The sequence below is a fragment of the Bacillus rossius genome, chromosome 16 (assembly GCF_032445375.1).
Source record: "Bacillus rossius redtenbacheri isolate Brsri chromosome 16, Brsri_v3, whole genome shotgun sequence".
In the NCBI taxonomy this organism is placed as follows: Eukaryota; Metazoa; Arthropoda; class Insecta; order Phasmatodea; family Bacillidae; genus Bacillus; species Bacillus rossius.
In genome coordinates, this window is record NC_086343.1 from 28,874,604 (window position 1) to 28,897,054 (window position 22,451).

Genomic DNA, 22,451 nt, shown 5'->3' on the forward strand with positions numbered 1-22,451 from the left:
TATTGAAATTCACCGAAAGAAAAATGACAGTAGTGGGGAAAGCAAGGTGACAAAATCAGGAGGTAGGTATGTACAAAAATGTATTATGAAAATCATTGTTATTGGTGGGGTTTGTAATCACATTCAGAGGTTGGTGATGCATGAAGACCACTGGTTCTGAAAATTGTGTTAATAAAATTGAGCACTTAATATATAATATAGTCATTGGGTTGATGCTGAAATTTGATACTGCAATCTATGACTCTTACTGTTGTGATTTTGTTTAGTTTGGACTATTGCATCCATAAGAGGTTTTAAGCATGTCAAGTTTGCACAAAAGTATTGGAAAGTTTAAATTATTCCAAATTTACAATCATTTAATCACAAAAAAAAAAAAAAAACCTACATTTTCAGTTCCTATTTTCTAAAACCGCCACTGGCACTATACTGAACAAGAATTGTACATGTTTGTGTGCAGTTTTATTGCTTGTAGCAAAAATATTTATCGACAGAATATAAAGAATGGGCTATCAAAAAATCTTCATTTGTTCTTTAATTAGTTTCTGAAAAAGATGTTTCTTTAATATTTGTATAGTTGTATGGTTTGTATAGTTTTATTGCTGAGTAAGAAGGCTCTTGATTGCAAAGGTAAAGTTACAAGTGTTGAAGAGTGTTCAGTGAACAGCATCATGCTAAGTCACAACAATGTACAGGTTAAGAGTGGTCCAAGGTGATGACAGAAATTTAGGTTGATTTTCTTGTTTGGAAAAGATAACTTGAATAAAGATATTAGTTGATAGTGGAGGGCGAATGAGGTGAAAAAAGATTTGATTGGAGGTTAAAGTAGCAGTGACTTTATTATTTATTATTATTATTTATAGTTACGTTCCGTCGACCATGAATGAGCAATTGCTCAATGGTGTAGAACATGTCAGTATATACAATACAATACAAAATAAAAAATAAATCCATAACATAGTAAGATAAAAGTTATAAACAATATCATGATTATATACACATATCACAATTAAAGGGATAGAGCATACATGTATTGTACACATATAATATTAAGGTGTCCGTACACAAAGATATTTTATACATAAACACACAAATATACACATAACATAACTATTATATATATATATACACAATTCAGATGTTAACACACAAATTATGATTATCAATACAATTTAAAAATTCATCAACAGAATAAAATGTTTTTGAGATGAGATATTCTTTTAATTTATATTTAAAATTTTTACTTTTACTTTTACATAGTTGTTTTAAAGTTAATGGAAGATTATTAAATAACTTCAAAGCAGTATTATATATGCCTTTCTGCTGTAAAGTAGTTCTTGCCCGAGTTATATGCAAGTCATCACATTTTTTAGTTTCGTATGGATGTATTGCTGAATTTGGCTTAAAAATATTCAGATTTTTATTTAAAAACACTAAAACTGAAAAGATATATTGACTTGGCAATGGGAGAATACATAGTTTATTAAAAAGTGGTTTGCATGAATCTCTTTGCTTGCTATTACAAATAATCCTTATGGCTTTTTTTTGTATTATAAAGACTTTAATAGCTTCCGAGCTATTTCCCCATGAAATTATACCATATTGCATTAGTGAGTGAAAATACCCGAAGTACATTAATTTCATAACCTCAACATCAACTTTCCCAACCATACAGCGAAGAGCAAAACATGCAGATGTTAGTTTATTACATAATACCTCTATGTTCTTTTTTCAATTTATTTTTTCATCAATTATTAATCCCAGAAATTTCGCATAATGAGACTGATGTAGATTTTTATTCAAACAAGAAATATTAATATTAAACTTGAATTTGATAAGTCTAGAGTTTACTTTTCACCTGGTAAATGTTCGTGAATCTAAATAGTTATTGAATTTAAATACATAATATTTATAAAATGTCTGTACCACGTTTGTTTTACATAAATTCCGCTGAGTCTAGTTTCAGTATTTGTTGCAAAAAATTTACAAAGGACCTCGACCGCGGTAACTTCGTGGCGCGCGCCTTGTCTCAACGTAACTTCCTGTAGCGCATGCGCTGTACCACGTGGGATGGGCGGCGCGTTGTGTGCGCATGTGCAGACGGTGTTTACAACAAACCATTGTTTTTGTTTTGGCTTGACGTCAAGGGTCATGTGACTGTGATGCGGTAATGAGTCATCTGTTCTCGCCCAGTTTTTCCTCGTCTAGTCTCTGCTTTACGAAGTAAAATATACGAGTGATATTTTATTATAAGCTTTCCATTTTATTTCTTTCTCCTATAAATTCTGCGACAGGAAGAAGTGACTGATTCTCGAGGTAAGCTGTATCACTTTTGAGGTACTAAATCGTTCACATTTTCCCTGCTTTGCTGAGGTTAGCTATGGCTCGTTCCCCTCCTCATACAGCAGTGTTATTTTTAAAAATCCTTGCGCCTTGAATAGCATTGTTTTAAGAAGTCTGGAGCCCATGTCTACACGTATGTTAACACAGCAAGGAATTTGCTGAGACAAGTAATGGTTTGATGCTCTGTTTGAATAGGTACATTTAGAAGTGGATGTTTTTCCCAGTGAGTTTAAAGTATCAGTTTCCTCGTAGGAGGGGAACGGGCACATAAAAAAAAAAAGAAAAAAAAATATGCTTTTTTCCTTCTTATATATTGTCTAATCATTCTGTAAAAGGGCATTGCGATATTAAGTAGTAAATACCATTGGTTGAACATTCTTTTACTTCTCCTCCCCACCCCCGGATCAGCCTCCGATTTGATCTGTAAATTAATTTTCTTTGGAATTCCCATTGAAGAGTATATTGAAGTTTGATAATCAGGGAGATTCGCGGACCCGGCGTGGTGATAGTCCAGTAGCTTCTGGATTAAGGTGGGATTCACACACACACACCATGTTCCCCCCCCCCCCCCCCTTCCTTTTTTCTCATCATTACCATTGGTGAAGGGTAATTTCTGTAAATTTAACTATGTGTGGTATAATAGTCACACAAGTGGTAACAATCACAAACACTTGTGCAACTTTTTACAAACTTTATTTTATATAAAAACTTGGTAAATATCTTTTGAAATAGGTTAGTGACAGAACAACGAATGCAAGAGAGGTATAGTTATAAATTTACAGAGATCTGGAATACCCATTAACTAATAGTAATTGTTGAGAAACTGAAAAAGATCAAAGTGGTGTGTGAGACCCCATATAAAAATTAGCTAAATATGTAGTTTAGCGGTATTTGCGAAAAAAAAATGTTAAAAATCCAAAAATACTATTTATTATATGCTCTTTCACTTCCTCTTTTCATTAAACCCGGCGGAGATAAGAAATTCCAAATACTTTAGGAGATATCACCGTTCTTATTTTGCAATACAAGACCTGTGCTATCATTTGACCGTAGCAATTTTTTTTATTTTGCAGTGTGTTCGTGAATGCATAATTAATTAAAATGGTCAATTAGGTCAGGTCAGTTACATTATAAATACTTTCAAACTAAGCAAACATTAAAAATAAAGTGAATTAATTTTAATCGTTGTTTAGTTTTAAAGTATTTATAATGTAACTGACCTGACCAAACAAACCAGGACAAAGGATGAACAGTAGGAACTCACGTAATTTTTTTAACTTATTACTTGTGCAACAATATCCAAATAACAAATAAAACATTAAAATTTAAAATGTTAATAACTCACCTAAGCTAGAGGTGGGTACAATTCCTTTGCCATTAGTAGAAAATGATGTAGTCGTTCCCCTACGTCGCGTAAAAAAAAAAATTCATACTTGTAAACAAGAAACAATTTTGAATGCCGCACCAATGCACAGTTATTGTGATGAAAATTAAAAAATTCAATATCTCCTAAAGTATTTGGAATTTCTTATCTCCACCGGGTTTAATGGAAAGAGGAAGTTAAAGAGCATATATAATAAAAGTATTTTCGGGTTTTTAACAATTTTTTTTCGCAAATACAGCTACACTACATATTTACCAAAAATTAAATTAAATTAATAAAATGAATGGCAACATGCTGGGGTGCAGCGCCGGGCGATGGTGAAGATGGAGGGCGGAGAGCCGAGCGACCAGTGCCCTCCCTCGCTGGCAGCCAGCGACGCGTCGTTCGTCGTCTTGGAGAACCCGTCGTTCCTCGAGGTGGGGGGGCCGGAGCTGCCCGGGTCCCTCGACGCCTCTGGCAGGCCGCGGCAGCACGACGGACAGGTGTGCCCGCATCTCCTGAGACTAAGGCGACCACAAAAGTGAAATACAGAAGCTGACGAGGTAGAGTCTTGATTAACAGACTTAAATTTGAACTGCAGCAAACTCGGAGGACAAAATTTCAAATAACAAGGACATGATAAGAAAACTGCCATGTTTTCATTTGGCCCAGTGGTATCATTTTTCGGGGTGATGTTTATCAGCTTTTAGTTAGGGTAGATTCCTTCATGTCACTGCATGATTCGCCCAACCAGTAAATTACACCATTGAGATTAATTTTTTTAGGCTTTTGACTATGGTTAGATCATTTTCTTAGTCCTCAAGCAAATATTTCAACTGTCGTTGCCGGTAACGGCATTTTAGGTCGGCACGAATAATACGGAACCATTGATTAATCAAAACTCATCTGTATCTCGTCCACATAAAGTATAAGTATAATGATTCTCTTTAAGCACGCTCAAATCAAATTGTGTCACATTTCAATTGGTGCGTGGATTTCATTTTGTTTTGTGGCCCACCAATAATACAATTGCAGTAAGTACTTGTGGAAGTGTTGCTTATGACCACAACTTGTGCGTCCCTCCACCTGGTATTTAAATAAACGTTATAAACACCTCGAGACTTGCAGCCAAGCGTCAGAGAGGCCGCGTGGTCCAGTGGCCAGTTCACTCGCGTCCCACAGAGACGATCTGGATTTTTTGCCGAGCGTGGTCAAAAACACAGTTTTTCCACAAGTGGGAAACGTGTCGGACGTGGGAAACGTGAGCCAGTGAGTTTACTTGTGATATCCCATGTCACCCCATTCAGTGCTCGTTCTCATTACAACACTTTTCATTATGACAATGATGTCGGTGAGACTTCAAATCCTGATTCATATCTCTTAAAAGACCCTGACATTCTGAATTTTGCTGATAATAGTTTTAAAATAATGCAGTCAGTTAAACTAGATTTTGCTTAGAGGAAATACGGTTTAACTCTGTTAATAAGTTTTTCCAAAGGCTTAAAGGGTTACCTACTAAAAAATGCAAATTTATTTATACCTATGAAGCAGGGAACCAACACAGGTAATTAAGAAAATAAAGGATTTTATATGACATGGCTTTTTCTCCCACCTTTTAGTTTTATTTAATAATGAATAATCATATTCTGTTGGTTTTTGTTGCTGTTCGTGTAATTGATCCAACTTTTCCAAGACTTTACTTTTTTAAATGAAACAATTTCATACGTGCAATTTCAGTTACATGTCTACCTTTTGTCCTTTGAAGAATTCAGTTGTAAGCATAGAGCATACACAGTATCTTTGCTTATTTTATACTTGATCTATGTGTATTAAAATAATTCTGTTTCAAAGTAGCTACATATAATGAACCCCAAACTTGTATTATCATTTGGTTTTCAGGCTGACAGCTACTTGTGGGATTCAATGGCATCGAACGTTGGGCCTGAGGAAATTCAAAAAAGACTCAGGGAAGTTCATCAAGAGAATTTGGAGTTGAAAGGTCAGTGTGTAAATCATTTCATCATGCTATTGGTTGGATGTAGTTAAAATTCTTGTTATTTTCTGAGTTATTGTGAAAAGTAGCTATTGTTTTGTATATCCTTGTAATTTTTGTGATCTGAGAAATTCAAAATAACTTGTTTATGGTTAGATAAAAAATTTGTATATCCCTGTGTTTGTGCATGCGTGCTGAAATATGTGTTGGCTTAAAGAGAAGTGTACTTTCATTTTGAAAGCAGTTCTAAACTTGAAATTTAAATAGGAGCAAGAAAATTTTAGGGATATTTGTTTTTTGCAATTGAACCTTGTTAATGGTTTTTGAAGATGACTGCTGGTTAGTAGGTACAGTAATTAAAAGATGCAAGTGGGACCACTGGGGTTGAGTAGTCCGATCACTCACCCCATGTCAAATCTGGGTCGATTTCCGGTGAGTGCAAATCGAGATTTTTTTTTGCAAGTGGGAAGCGTGGCGAACTTTGCCATGAACTGGTGGGATTTTCTCCGGGTGCTCTTGTTTCCCCGTCCCAATCGTTCCACCAACGTTCCATTCTCGTATGATTACTTTCCATCTCGTGTCTCGACCTTGATGTCGAGATGTTGCGAAGCCCAAATTCACCAAAGTAACACTGTTCGATTTGCACGGTTTTGAAGAAACAATGCCAAAAAATTACGGCATGATTTGAAATAGCGTGGTGTTAGATATTGAACTATCACCTTTTTTTATGTAAATTTTTATTTCCTTGCAAGCAGCAGCACTAGTGTAGCATTAAAAGACAGTGCAACAAATTAATAATGTGATAAATTAACAAACAATGTTTTGTTCTTTCCTTAATAGCCATTCTTTTCCTAATTGCGTATTTATCTCTGCCGGCGCCCCTTGTTTTCAGCCAACGTTTATGTTACGCCATCTCGTATGTCAGCAGCAGTTCTGGAGAGAAAAGCTAGAGGGTTTTACAGCTGGTTTACCTTGTGCCTACTAGGATGCACTTTTGGCAAATCATGGCAACACACATTTAGAATACAACGGAATTGGGAAATATTTTAATAAGATAAAAAAAAATTGTCTTATAACATAAAATATTACGTTTATACTTTTTAAAAACTTATTATAACTGAAATACATCTCCTATGTTAATAACATCATTGTTTTATAATTCAGAAAGTTGTTTTGTCAAAGCCTCCTAGGAATGTTATGGCCAACCCATGTTATGTAAACAATGCAGTCCGTTTATTTTTTGAATTTAATTTTAGGTTGTTTAATCTCAAAATGTTACTGAACATTAATTTGAATGTACTTCAAATGTATTTAAACATATATTAATACAGTAAATTGATTTTGGTAGTATTTTCTTGATTAAAATGTTTGTCAGCAAGCACACTTGCCTGATTGGGAAACAAATTATCTTGATTAACATAAGTGGAAAAAAGTATAGGTAATACCTGTAGTACCAACATTAATACTAAGACAATAACTTTATTTTCTCATACAAAACTTATTTTAAAATTATTTTTATATATTTATTGGGTAAAAAAAATTCTCAAAAAGAAGTTAATCAAATCTGACACTAGAAATTATTGTTTATAATTTAGGTAACAATTTATTTGTAATGTATTTTTTTTTAGTTATATTTTCCTGCTGCTTTTTAGTATAGTTGTGTTGTTAGTTTAGAACTGCTCTGTATAAGTCTCTAGTGTATTTGCTTAAACTTTCACTTGACTGATCACCCGTAGTTTCAATTTTTTGAAACCAAATGTCAAAAATATGTGAGGGTAGAAACGATCGTTTCCGACCCGCCGCTGGCCTGAACCTTGCTCGCGTCCCGGCAGAGATGCTGAGCCAGAACAACCTGGCGATGAAGAACCAGTTGGCGACACTGCTGGCCTGGCAGACGCAGGTGAAGGCTGTGTTCCAGCAGCACGGGGAGAAGTTCTCGGAGACCGGGGCCCTCATACACAAGGTTCGTCCCCCCTCTGCTCAGACTCTTTCCACGCTCTCAGTGGCCTGACAGTGTTTCATCGCTCACCGTGCAATCTGTCGCGCAACTAGGGGACCAACGTGTTTGGTATTGAGGCACTGTGGGATTACTGCTTAAATATAACTGATATTATTCTACTTAATTGAATAGTGAATGTAATTTACCAAAACCAAAAGGTCTAAACCAATACACGGCTGCCTTTACAAGAAAAAACATATTGACTTGATGTAAGCTTTTGGACATACACCATTGCTAAGCACATGTATGTCTCTATAAGAACACTACAAAAAACCAAAAGACAAAAAACACAAATTAAGCAGAAATTGCCATATTCCTGTCATGGAATATTAAGTGGTGATTATATCCTGTTGACAACAGAAATTTTTGCTTGATTTGTGTTTTTTGTCTATTTTTTTTGTAGTTTTTTTCTACAGACATACATGTGCTTAGCAATGGCGTATGTCCAAAAGCTTACATCAAGTCATGCACTCCCATTGCACAAATCTTTCAAAGATAATAATAAACATATTATTCATAACTACCTAGACTGCTTGAAATAATTAAAATAATACCAAATTATTAAACTCAACCAAAAGATTAAAAAATATTTATTAGGTATGGGTCGAATCCTATTTTTGGCCGAATCCGAATACTTAGTCAAATCCTTTAAGGATTTGTCGAATATCGAATCTGAATCCATGAAGAAAAAAAAGTTAGTAACAAATTATTAAAAAAAAAAAAAATTTCATTCAAATTGTTGTTTTCTAGTACAAATGAACCTAAAACACTGAGATTATTCCATTGAAAAAGGCAGAAAACAAATACAAAGAACTTACTTGATGAAATATGGGCATGCGATGCTTAGTTAATATGACCTGTGGCTGCTTAATGGAACATTCCTGATGTACACTTAGTAGGCCTACTACAGGTAAAATATGTAACGATCAATTCCGCAATTTACGTTTTTTCCCGTCGTAACATAACCCCAAATCGCGACAATTAAAAGTCACCACCACAGATCATATCGCAAACACGGGAAAAAGTTTTGGTCCTGCCATTTTTCTCATTAAGATATACGCTATTTTTCTCCAGGATGTCAAAGTTATTTTCCCATATCAAACGTTTTATGTATTTTACAAGTTGAAATTTATTATTAGTTTGAATACTACCACTTACTGATTTAATGTGGAAATTTTTTTAAAGATATTTTCAAACGTGTTGAATTATGTCATTGCATCTTAGCATCATTCACGTTTGGTTACGTTGATTCCCGTATAGAGGGCGCGCACGTAGTGGGAAATCGATAAATCGCCGATGATTGAATGCCCCGCGCGGGCTCTTATCAAGTACTGAGTAAACTACCTATTATTCGTTAGTATGTACTACGAAGATAATTATGCATTGATTCTGTCTTTCGTCCGAGTTTCGTTTTTCTGTTTTAATTTGAACGAAATGTGTTTTTGATGCACGGTTTGATTATAAAATGTGCGACTATCATCCCTTCAAACACATACTTCATGTTTTTCCCGCATTGCTGGCGCCGGCCCTGATCTTGACACAGTTGTCTCGCCATGCCGCGTCATTTCAAAACATTCTTCGAGCGGCAAAGATGTAGGTTTGCGGTTATACTGCGATCCCCACTTTCAGTTTTGGATATTTTGATAAAAATCATCGCATTATATTCGGGTAAATACGGTTATATCTACGGACATATTTCTCTTGTTCTTGGCTGAATGTTTACTAATGTGTGTGGTTTTCGCCAATTAGTTACTTGAATCCTCGCAGATTCGCCAAATCTTCGCATATTCGTTGAATCCCTCGAATCCCTTGGATTCCTGGATTCGACCGGCCCATCCCTAATATTTATAAATAAATATTAATCAAATTTTTCTATGGCATGGCCACTGGACACATATTACCTTTGCAGGGTGTGTGCTGGTCACGAAAGTCACAAAAAAGTAAGGAAACTGGAGGAATGGTCACGAAGAGGTCTCAAAATTATCATTAATGGTTTTGGCAGTCATGAAACATTTAAGCGTTTTGTTAACCAACATTTAGTTTTTTTGATGCCTCACTTCAGCCTATAGCTATACTTTAAAACTGTCCACTTAAATCAGGTGGAAATTATCTCTGGAAATGGTTTTGCTCTGTACGAAAAAAAAAAAAATTGCCACGTTCCTGTGAATTAAGATCTATTTTGTATTATGTTCAATTATGCTAATATAGCTGTCAGTGACAGCAAGCGATGAAGTCCCTGGGGTGCAAACGCGTCCTATCTCGGGCCATGATGGTTGGAGATTGGGCCGTATATAAGAAAATGGCCACTGCCCAGGTCTCGTACAGTTTCGTTGATGACTGTTATAAGATCTGTGCCGATTACGTTACAATATTGATACATAAAACACTTCACATGATTGAAATAAATTAAGTTACCCTTTACAATAACTGTATTTGAAAATATAAAATTTGGCATATAATATTTGCTCTCTGGGGTGCGTGCCGTAATGTCAGTATGGACACAATAGATTTAATAAGGTTATTTAATAGCCCTTGTGGAATAAAACGAAACAAATACAATGTTATATTTTAATGTATTTATGGAAACGTCGCACTCCTTTACCGGTAATCAATCTGTAACAATCCATATTACAGCCTTTCCCATGCAATCCAGTAATCATATTTTGTCATAATTTTTTTTTTGTCAAATTTCAGGTTAAGTTTTCAAATGATGTAAATTTTTTTCTTTTTCGAAGTTAGACGTAAAGTGTTTCACCGGGTTTACTGTTTTTATTTTTAAAATTCATAAGTTTATTTTTGAAGTAATTTTTTTGCTGGCGACTTTGTGTGGGAAGGCGTGCTGGCGTGATTCTCCTTCGTTTTTCCACGACCGAGGCGTGTGAGTCACGGTCACGGGAGTGCGAGAAAGATACTAAATCGCTGCGTCGTGGGAACAGAAGTAAGCATTTCGTGGGAGCTTCTGTTGCTATGCGCCGTGATTGGCTGAAAATTACGTCAGCGAGCCCAGGACACTGCCCGCACGAAGGAAAGGAAAGCTGTAATTCAGTCATTGTCCGAGCACCGGGCCGAGCTGGCCGTGGCCGGGCGATGACTCAGTGTTTTATAAATTTTTAAAGAACATTTAATTTTTATGTATTCTGTTGTTTCGAATATAGTGTGATATTTACATAAATAAAAAAAAACCGGTAATATATCTAACTTTGCGTATAAATTTCTTCTTTGTTCGTGCCCTGCAACCTGTATGTTCCACTCATCACCTAATTTGAGCTAGTCGGAGGTGGTGGGTGGTGACAAATCACACCCTCTTGCGGGGCGGTGGTGCACTGCACAAATGCTGGCAATAATCACGTTGCACACGCATGCATATATATATAGAGCAGGGGAGGTTGTGGGTAAGGAGGGAGATGGTGGCGCATGGGGCTAAAGTGGGAGTAGTAACATAGTGTAGTAAAGTAACTATGTCAAAGTTATACCAGCAATCACAACCTAGCAAAGAAGATAAGTTTTTCTAAGTACTTGCAGAACCTGTTTTGTTTGAATGAGAAATAGCCCCAATCGCAACATTTTCATTATATGTACTTGTAACCAGTTGCTAATTTAATTATACAGCAATGATGAAGTTCAAAGAGCCATTTAATCATCATCTTCATTAATACCTAGTGATTATAGATTTGGTGTGAAAATGAAACATATCTAATTGAAACTGTTATCAAATCATTCAGTATGCTGAGGCATCTTGTGCAGGAGCAACTATTTATGTTACACAAATATGAAAGAAGTTGGTAACCTCTAATTTTAATTGTGAAGTTTTGGAAATTCTGTTTTGAAATGTGGTGTGTTCATGTATAAAAAAATTCTGGTAAATTAAATGGTAGACACTCCATATTGATTTGACTGAACTTATTTTATCATTCAGCTTAGAGCAGAAAACACGATGCTGAAGAATGTCATTGAACAAAAGAACCAGACTACAGCCAGGATCGAAGGCAGCAACTTGGAGGAGCTTGTAAGTTGATTTCAATGAATAATAATGAGTAGAATAACAAATGTATTATTATAATTTATTGGTGCACCAGTTGTGTGATTTCATTACTATTTGTACCAGTGATTCCATTGAAACTATTATTAGCACTACACCGTGCATTTCTCTCTCTGTTATTTATGCATGTGGTTATTCTCCCCTACCGCCTTCACTGTGACCTTGTCTTTCATTTAATATCATGGGCCTTGTCACATAATACATAGTACAGTTAAGTTATGGTACATAAGATGTATAACTGAGCAGAAGGGCATACATAGTTTAAAGGATTAGGCATTAATTCTTTCATAACTTAGCTCACTTGACTTTAAAGTAGTAGCTACTTAATAATCCATGATAATTTACATCAGTGGTTTTTTGTCCTTAGGGAAATTCCTTTTCCCCCACCTATTCACTATGACGTTTCTTCATTCTAATTTCATCATTCATACGTTATGGGCAGTTGTTGATAGCGAGGATTCCAGACTCGGTTACGAATCTCGGTCCTTAAATCCTGATTTCTTTTCCAGATTTTAACTAAATCACTCCAGGCAAATGCTGAAATGGTGCCTCACTAAAGCGTGTCTCATTCTTAGTTTGCAATGGGCATTCACTCTCTCTTTCCAAAGTATGATTTCTGTCATTAGCACTGTCCTTGTTTCCGTATGCTGTAGTCCCAGATACATGCCATAGAGGACAAATTTTTTTGACACAACTTTGTAATGTAATTAAATTTTTTTAAAAACTCTCTGAACCATTATATTTTGTAAGGTAAAATTTGGAATGAAAATTCGGAAATGATATTTTCCTGTAGTACTTTATCAACAACAAAATATTCTAAGGAGACTTAACTGATAGACACCGTCTTGATTTCAACTGATTTTGTCAACAATTTTTTTTATATAATTTACTGTTAAAATATTGTTGCCCTTTTGAGCATAGCAGATTATTTTGTGGAATGCCTTGTTATTAATAGTGATAGACTACTGCAAGTAGTTTCTCCTATAAAAATTAGTGTTTAGCATGGAATTATTTTTTCCTATCAGAATGACTACAGCTGTAATAATACAGTAGAACCTCATTTTTACATCTTTCAAAGGACCAGGAAAAAAATATGTAAAAACCAGGAAAACACAAAATGAGGGAAATGTTCAAATTTTTTTTATCATCTCACTATATGGGAAACAATAAGAAAATATATACTGTAACGTTTTCCACCCCCGACTCACGTTTGTTCGGGCGCCATTGGTTGTTGCACAACTCCCCAACCAAAGGGATTTTCCAGCGGTTCAGTGGTTACCGAAAAATGGCTACACAAGAGTTTGTCGCATCACTTCCACTCAACCAACTCGCAACACGTTGATCCAGTCCTTTTTCAGTCTCGCTTCCTTACTCCTCCCCTGTGCACCTTACACCCACGTTTTCTCACAGCGTCCCCTCCTCCATCTTGACCTTCTTCTTCCTCCGTCCTCTCTTCCGCCGGCCGTCCGTATCCCTCCGCCACACTCCAAAAAAGGGAATTTGACTTCACCACTGTTTAGCAAGCTCACTTATTCTAACAAAGTCTAATTTCAGAAAATGTTTAACCACTATTCTTGACGTCCTACAAGTTAGTTCACACGCAAAAGTTTCAAGCTAAAACTAAGTGGATCAGGGCGCAAGAAAGTAGTTCCTAGCCAATAACAGCCCCCTGGCTGTAGACAATACTGCTATCAAAGTTGGAAAAAAGTGGCTTAACTGCCATTTTATCAGGGCATGGGGGTAAGCTGCAGTCCACCTCACAACCCCCCAGATAAAGTCATCCTAATGGGTGACTCTCACAACATTCAGATGGCTTTCTCTCTCAGCAGGCTCACGTCAGTCACTGCACTAGTAGCATGATCAACACAAATAACATTCCTCATTCTCCTCTATATAATAACACCACTTATCTACCTACACAGGCTCTTAGTAGTCATGGCTTCTAGTCTCCCACTAGGGTAACCCAACCATGTTGCCCCTACCACATGAGATCCAGTCATGGCCCCTTTCTTTAACACCCTCAAATCACATGTCACAAAAGTAAGGCTTCAGTAACCCTTGATTAAAGATACCCCGCACTTCATTATTTTTGACCCCCACCAGTTCCCAAACATTCGGGCCCACTGCCTTGCTTAGCCTGAAAGGTCCCTCATAGAGTAGGTGAAGTTTCTTGGTTTCCTTCTGCAAATAGTTACTTTTCTCACTAACTCTGAGTAGTACTAGGTCCCCTACCTGGAATCTCTGAAACGGTTTACTTTGCTGCTGACCCCTCTTTAACGCTGCATGCTTCAAGCGAAGGCGTACTTCTTTCACCCTATCTTCCCTACTCAATTCATCGCCTGCAGGAAACACACATTGTCCTGCTAGCTCATCCCGTTGTCTTTCATCTGTCACAATCTCTCGAGGAGAGAACCCGGTCCCACTGTGTACCTGCTCATTAAGCACTCTGTTGATGAGCGGAACTGCATCAGCCCACTTACTATGGCTATCATGGCAGTAGGTCCGCAGCAATCTCCCTATTTCCCGCATGACTCTCTCACTAGGATTGCTTTGGGGATGTCGGACAGAACTGTACACTACTTCTGTTCCTGCCCAGGCGCACTCCCATCTCCACATGTCTGATGTAAATTGCGTCCCATGATCGCTAAGCACCCTCTTAGGTACCCCATACTCACTGAAATACTGATTGATCAGCTTGCTAACACAAGCAGCTGCGGTAGCTTTCTTTAATGGATAACAACAGACCAGCTTTGAGAACACATCCAACACTACGAACAGATACTGAACACCGCCCCGACCCTTTGGTAATGGTCCATACAAATCAACTGCGATCAGCTCCCCGGGCCCCTCAGGAATAATCGGCACCCAACTGCCCTCCCAGCTCCTATTCGGATACTTGGCCTTCTGGCATGTCACAACTCCGTAATATCTTCCTAATACTTTTCTCCATGCTCACCCAGTAGTAGCTATTTGTTGCTAACCACAGAACTTTCTTGGCCCCAAAATGACCATTGCTGCGATGCAAATGCCAAACAAGCCTTTTCACCCAGCACTCAGGAACACATAACTTCCAGTCCACTGTGCCTGCCTTTTCCTTTCTGAAAAGTAACCCCCCAGATAAACAATACCACTGCTTTAAATTTTCTGCCCTTGCATTACTTCCCACCTGACTGGTGGTTTCCAATGACTTGATCACATCACCCCACACAGGATCCTCTCTCTGCCGTTCCCCTAGCTGACCAAACTCAGCCACCAAGATCTCGTCTCGCTCCAAGGTCATCCCCGCCATCACTGGTCCCGTGCGTGGTTTTTCCTCCAGCACTATCTCCTCCCCCTCTATCACGGTGCGGCTCAACAGATCAGCATCTTGGTTTTCACCCCCGTTCACATACACTATCTCTAGTCGATAGTCCTGCATTGCTAAACACCAGCGTGTTAGCCGGCTTCCCATTAACTTGCAAGACATAAGGAACGAAAGCGAATGGTGGTCTGATAATACCACAACCGAGCTACCTAACAACAGATTACGCAGCTTTCCCAAACCCCACACTACGGCCAGACACTCTCTCTCAGTGACTGTATACGCACGCTCCGCAGGGCTCAGCGTCCTACTCAGCAACCCTATAAGCTCCTCTTCCCCCTTCTTGCCTCGTTGAAAGCACTTCACCCCTATTCCGTAACTGGATGCATCAGTGCACAAAAAAAAAGGTTTGCTCATGTTAGGATGCCTTACTATACAGTTGTCAATAAACAAGGCCTTTGCTCGTTCAAAACTGTCTTCACACTCCTGCTCCCACTGCCACTTACAACCTTTCTTTAATAACCTGAGTAATGGTTCCACAGTATCAGCAAATCTTTCGGCAAACCGCCGGTAAAAATTACACAACCCTAAAAATCCCTTCAGCTCCTTGACTGACTGTGGCCTAGGAAAATCTTTTATTAACTTTACTTTATCAGGGTCCGGTCTGATCCCCTCTGCACTGAGCTGAAACCCCAAAAACTTTACTTCTCTTCTCAGAAACTTTGACTTAGATAACCTAGGTGTCAGGTTCACCTCTCTAAGCCTACACAACAGTTTATCCCAAATCTGTACATGCTGTTCAAACGTCTCTGTGGCAATCAGAACATCATCTACATAAGTATGCACCACTGACTCTAGCTCGGGTCCCAACGAAACATCCACCGCTCTGCAGAACTCCCCAACACTATTTGGTAGGCCAAAAGGGAGCACTTTAAATTGATACGACCGCCCTCTGTACAAAAAAGCTGTATACGGCCTATCTTCCTTCTTCAGTGGTACCTGCCAATACCCTTTTGTGAAGTCGGTCGTGCTGATATATTTACTGCCGTAAAATGATTCAAACAGGGAATCAGGTTCGACCGGGCTTTGCCTGTCAGGCACAATATGATCTTTCACCCCCCGGGAATCAACACAAATTCGTACACTCCCGTCGCTTTTCCTTACATATGACAAATGGGCTGTTCCCCCGCTCTATAATACCCTTCTCCACCATTTCTTTGATCTGTCTTTCCACTTCCTCGCTGCATGCTCTAGGTATTGGGTAACTTTTCCCTTTGAATGGGGTGGTTCTGGTCACCGGTATGGTTGCAGTATACTCGGTTGTCAGCCCTGGCTCGTCGCTGAACACATCGCTATAGCGGCGCAGTACTTCCCGCAGCTGCTCTCTCTCCCCTTCACTCCCCTCCTCACAGGCCGCCAACACACTGTCCAACCTCTCCTCCCAGCCACTCAAGGACACATGGCTCCTGATTATCTCCTCCCCTCCTACAGCAAGCGCTAGTTCTCTCTCCTCTCTCCCCTTCTCCCACTCCTCTACGTACTGCACTCGCAGCGACCCCCCACCCCGCTCGAACACCGTTGTGCCCTGCAGCATACTGTATTCTTTAGTGCTTACGAAAATACTCCCTGTCACAAAGCTTACTACTACCTCGTGCGTTGCCATGAAATCAATGCCAATTATTATTTCCTTAGCTAACTGTGGGATGACCAAACAGTTTGCAAAATACTCATCTAGCCCTATCTTGAAATTCAGATATACCTGTTTTTTTACTTTCTTGCTTTTTCCCCTTGTTGCTCCTATTATGGTTAACTGCGGCACCGGAAGTACTGGAAACTCATATCCTAACCTGTTTAAGTTCACCAGAAACTGTTCGCACACACCAGACACTTCTGACCCGGAATCAAACAAGATTGCCACACCCTGGTCTCCTACTTTGCATGCCAGTTCCGGAACGACTCTGCCTTTCACTACAGTTTCTGCCTCGTTTAATAAAAAACTTCTATCGTCAGTGAAAATTACATCAATACTATCACTGGTTTCTGCCCGGTCAACAGACTGCCTCCTATCAGTGTGGATCTGCCTAACCTGGCAGCTTAGGCTAGGCGACCCTCTCCGTTTCCCGGAACAGCACCGTCCTTGTGTTCATTGTTTTGATTTCTGTCTGTCCTCTCTCCTGCTCCGCGCCCTTCACCGGTTGTCGCCCAGTCTCCCTTCCTTCCACCCCTCCATCTGTCCCTCCCCCCTCCTTGCCAACCCCCTCGCCAGTTGCTGTTGCCATCAGCTGGCCTGCCTTCTTCCCTGCCTTCCCCCCTCACATTCCCGGGGTGACCTTGGGCGTCCCTCCCCTCCTGCACTTCTCCACTCCATCCGTCGCCTCTTTGGCCTCCGCTGCTTCCCCCCATCCCTCGCTCTAAGCGATGGTCTGTGTCACGATTTCCTGTCCTGTAAAATCCTCCCCCCTTCTCACGCAGCACACTGAGCCTATCCAACTCCTTCAGCACTTTTCTAAGTTGCTCAATTGTCGTGATTTCCTTGCCCACTAATGCCTCCTGCACCCGCAGTGGTGACTGTGTGTAAATCATGGTTATTATTTCCTCCTCACCTAATGGCGTGTCATAGTACCTGGCTCTTTCTACCACACTACTCAGATGGCTCTCCAGGCTCCCTTCAACACACCGTCCCCGGTACAGTTCAGCTCTATCAGTTCCCTGAATTCTCTTGTCCCAGTATTCCGCGGTAAACTCACGCTCGAAGTCAGCAAAATTTGCCATTCGGTGGTCACAGAGCCTAAGCCAGTTGCTACTACCCCCTGTTATTGACCTCTTGGCCACTACCAATTTCTCCTCACTCCCACAACCATACATAGAAAAAAACTCCTTTAGGTTGCTGGTATGTTTACGCGGGTGTACATTTCCGTTCCCGGTGAACTTCGGTATGTCACGATCGTGGTACTGTGGTGCACAACGTCCGCCCCTACTTGTGTTGTCCTCCCTGGTCTCTCCCCGCTTCTTTACTTCCCCCTGACTTTCACAGGTAGCTGTTTCTACTGCTGCACTTCCCAGCCTGCTTGTTCGACTCCGGTTAACAGGCTCACTTTCCCCTGGCTGCACCCTGACCTCCTGTTCCAGCGCTAACATTTTATTCCCAAGCCTTGCTATTTCCTGGCTATGCTCAGCAACTTGTCCGCTGACCTCCATCCACCTTCCCTCTCCCTGTTCCTGCCCACTTTCTACTACTCTCAGGCGATTTTCAACCTCACCTAAACGCAGTTCACAGGAGTTCTCAAAGCTAATCTGCCTAGCCATCACTTTATCTCCTTCCTCCCTCATTTCTTTTCTGAAAGCACTCATTTCCTCCCGCAATCCAATAAACTGATTATTCTGTTCACGAAATTTGTTCTCCACCGTTAGTTGGAATGATTGCTGACCTTTGATAATTTCCCTCAACATGTCCATAACTTCACTACTTTCGCTACCTTGCGGAGATAGCGGTGTGCTGTCGGCCGCACTGGGTGGGCTAACAACGCTCGCGCCAGCCCCTTCACCATCTCTCTCCCTTCCCCTACTTTCCCCTCCTTCAGCGGTTATCCCCAAATCCTTTTCATTCCCGTTACTCCGTTCTGCGTCACCCCTCGCGCCCCCGCTACGAGTATCTACTGGGGCCATGACTGTCTCCTGTGTTTACAATATTAAACCACTTGCACATAAGTTATATAACTCCTAATTACGTAACTATGTTTACCCTGATCCACAAAACACTTGAAAGCAGGACAAGAATAACAGGCAGACGGCCATAGTTATAGAACACAAAGGACACCAACTATTGTTTCACAGGAGCTCGGCTCGACGGAAAACCACACCATGTGACAGTTACTTCTTTCCTCCGCAAAACACAACTCCCTCAAAAACCCGCGGAACACAGCTCATCCATCCAATCTCGTATCGGCACTTCACTCATGTTTGTTATGGCAAATTACACTGACCTTAATCATCCTGTTTCAGGAATACCTTACACGCAGCTTCTCCTTTGTTTCTCTTCTCTCGCAGCCATATTTCTCCCTGAATACTTCTTTCTTCAGGTCCCTGTTCGGGCGCCAGCTCAGTTGTAACGTTTTCCACCCCCGACTCACGTTTGTTCGGGCGCCATTGGTTGTTGCACAACTCCCCAACCAAAGGGATTTTCCAGCGGTTCAGTGGTTACCGAAAAATGGCTACACAAGAGTTTGTCGCATCACTTCCACTCAACCAACTCGCAACACGTTGATCCAGTCCTTTTTCAGTCTCGCTTCCTTACTCCTCCCCTGTGCACCTTACACCCACGTTTTCTCACAGCGTCCCCTCCTCCATCTTGACCTTCTTCTTCCTCCGTCCTCTCTTCCGCCGGCCGTCCGTATCCCTCCGCCACACTCCAAAAAAGGGAATTTGACTTCACCACTGTTTAGCAAGCTCACTTATTCTAACAAAGTCTAATTTCAGAAAATGTTTAACCACTATTCTTGACGTCCTACAAGTTAGTTCACACGCAAAAGTTTCACGCTAAAACTAAGTGGATCAGGGCGCAAGAAAGTAGTTCCTAGCCAATAACAGCCCCCTGGCTGTAGACAATACTGCTATCAAAGTTGGAAAAAAGTGGCTTAACTGCCATTTTATCAGGGCATGGGGGTAAGCTGCAGTCCACCTCACAATACCACACTAAATAATGTGTCAGAGACGGTTACGTTTTTATATATTAACTAGAACTTCACTATCTCACATAATTAAAATTATAAATATATCCAATATCCCCGTTCTTCATTATTGCCGAAAGTTAAACATGAAATTTGCGGTTCTTGTGTAAGAGATGAGAATGTTGAAGCATCTTGATGTAGCCACTTGGTGCTGAAATTTTGTAACACAATTGATAATTACGTTTTAAAGTTTTATTAATTTCAGATTTTTTGAGAAATAATACTATAACACGATAGCTACCACCATCAATATAATTGTTTACGTTGAGGAATAGAAGTTAAATTGCCATTGCATTGTTTGGATATTCATTGCAGCCATTTGACTTTTCAGAATGTTGCTAATGTGTAAAATGAACATCGCCGAATATGCACGAAGACTCCATATTTATAGGAAACTCACATTGCTTAAAACTTATTTTAATAATCGAACAGTAATCTGCTCTTTTGTGTATTTAAAATGTGAGTTTTCACTTTTATTTTCATGCATAATACATTTAAGATTAAAGGGGAACGCTAAGAAAAGTACTTATTATTTTTCATGTTTATGTCACCATACGTTTGGTTCATGGCCGTATGGTGTACAATAGCACGTGGCACAAAAAAAAGTAAGTTGTTTACAATGGCGAACGAAGCTGTGGTGACCATACACTCATGCAGTAACGCTTAATAATTAAACTTCACGCTATTCATTTTGAGAATTTATTGTTTTCTCTAAATTTTTCGATGGTTTGCCACGAAATACAGCACTAATTCTACATAAACAGTGGGAAATGCTTTTGCACAAGGTGGGAAAAGAATGCATTATTATTATTAGTATAGGGAAATTGACAGTGCATGTAAAAAAATACGTTAATTGCGAGAATTCGTATATCGCGGGTACGTAAATATGAGGTTCTACTGTACTGTCAATAGACAATATTTTATGATCTTAGAAAAATTACCAAATAGTAAAATTAAAAAAAAAATTTAAGTTATTTTAATAAACAAATTGGAATTTAAAAATTGCCAAGCTAGGTAGTTTCAATCTGGCTAACTGTGAGACGGACCGTGGGCACGTGACTGCCGACCTGGCGTGCTGACGCTGGGCGGCGTGGTTGCGACAGCTGCAGGCGGAGAACGCGGAGCTGAAGGCGGAGAACGCAGAGCTGAGGCGGGCGGCGGAGGAGCTGGGCAGGCGGCGGCCGAGCCGGGAGTCTCCCAGCGGCAAGGAGGCGGAGCTGGTGTCACTGCTGCGGCAGGTGAACGAGCGGCTGGAGGCCGCGGAGCGAGCCCGCCGCCAGCTGGGCGTGGACCTGGAGCGGGCGGGGGCTCAGCGCGCCGGGCTGGAAGCTGAGGTGGCCCGTCTGGGGGCCCGGCTGGAGGACGAGCGGCGCGACAAGGCCTCGCTCCGCGAGCAGGTCGGTCCCCTGGCCAGACAGGGGCCGTGGTACGGTGAAAGGTCTTTGATCCGGCACGATCGAGGCTCTGTTTTCCTGTTTTAAGTTCACTCACACTTTATCGTTACGAGTAGAGACCTGCAAAATTCGCGGATTCATCGACCTCTAGGATAGACTCCACAGTTCTTTAAATACTCGCGGAAATGACACCTGTTCATCGGCCACTGACGCGTGAGACGTCTCGACTAGGCTGTCCGTAATTCGGCACTTTCTTGGTTCAGTGTTTCCCATTGGCTCACAGTTTCCCGGATATAATGTGGGCCCATCGCAGAAGCGGTACGAAGGTAAAGTAGTTTTTGATGCTAGCCTATCGCGAAATGAATCCGCGAATTTTGCATGTCTCTAGTTATGAGCAAGGTAAGTTGTGGACAATAATCTTTATTTTGGTATCTACTATTTTATTAGATAGGCCTACTTATAAGAAGAGACAAGATTTTATGGTTTTATTTCCACGCCGATCTCGGGCACTTGCTCTGGTGATGTCAGGAGGCAATACTGGCCTTGGCGGTAAAGAGTTTGCGGTGGCGCGGAGGGACTCAAGACTCGCGAGGGTAGCAGGCGTGGCGTGTGCGGCGACGGGAGTTTGGCTGACTGCTGTGGCCGATGGTCGGTGCACGTTCAGGATAGACAATGTGAGCACACAATCAAATAGTACACTGACGAACATCATTGTATAGCAGGTGAACAGTTTCGCCACTCGCAAAAACAGTGCAATTTCTACGAGTCGGAGTGGATGGTGTCCGTGGCAGGCCTTATCGACCTTCCAGTCAGGCCAACTGCAACAGGTGGTTAGTAAGACAGCGCTACAGCTGAAGTAAGTTCAGTGATCCTGTCCCACACTCTGGACTTGTATTTCAATCCCCAAGACAGTTTATTTCGTGAGTGAAAGGAGTGCATTGATGAAAAACTAACAGATATCTCTAATGTTTACTCCAACCGGTACATGACATCAATAACAGATTGTGCGTAGGTAAAGACTATTTTTAAAGCAACTACTAGTATTACTAAGTTTTAGGTTGCATTAGTTATTTGTTTTAATAAAGTTTTAGTTTTGCAAAAATGTTATTAATAAATGCATTTTTCTTGTACCGTATAGTTTACTCATAAACCAACATCGCCTCTTGCTACTGTCATTAGGCAAGTTTTAAAAATATCATCTATAGGACCGATGTCCTCAGTTACTATCTATAAGTTTTAATTTTCAGTGCAGTTTCTGCTGTATTCTAGGAGGTACCATTTTATATTTTCATATG

General features: G+C 40.2%; 1 protein-coding gene across 3 annotated transcripts in view; it reads left to right on the forward strand.

The window, feature by feature from the left end:
* Window positions 1-2,156: 2,156 nt before the first annotated feature.
* The window catches only part of LOC134540223 (NF-kappa-B essential modulator), a 64,993-nt gene continuing 44,698 nt past the window's right edge, over window positions 2,157-22,451 (forward strand). For 2 of the 3 annotated variants that reach the window (XM_063382838.1, XM_063382839.1), the window contains exons 1-6: window positions 2,157-2,313; window positions 4,030-4,206; window positions 5,603-5,702; window positions 7,529-7,659; window positions 11,612-11,701; window positions 20,866-21,159. In XM_063382838.1, coding sequence (XP_063238908.1) covers window positions 4,039-4,206; window positions 5,603-5,702; window positions 7,529-7,659; window positions 11,612-11,701; window positions 20,866-21,159 — 783 coding nt within the window. In that variant the 5' untranslated portion in view covers window positions 2,157-2,313; window positions 4,030-4,038. The remainder of the gene's footprint in view (window positions 2,314-4,029; window positions 4,207-5,602; window positions 5,703-7,528; window positions 7,660-11,611; window positions 11,702-20,865; window positions 21,160-22,451) is intronic. The other variant, XM_063382840.1, reaches the window with a different exon arrangement.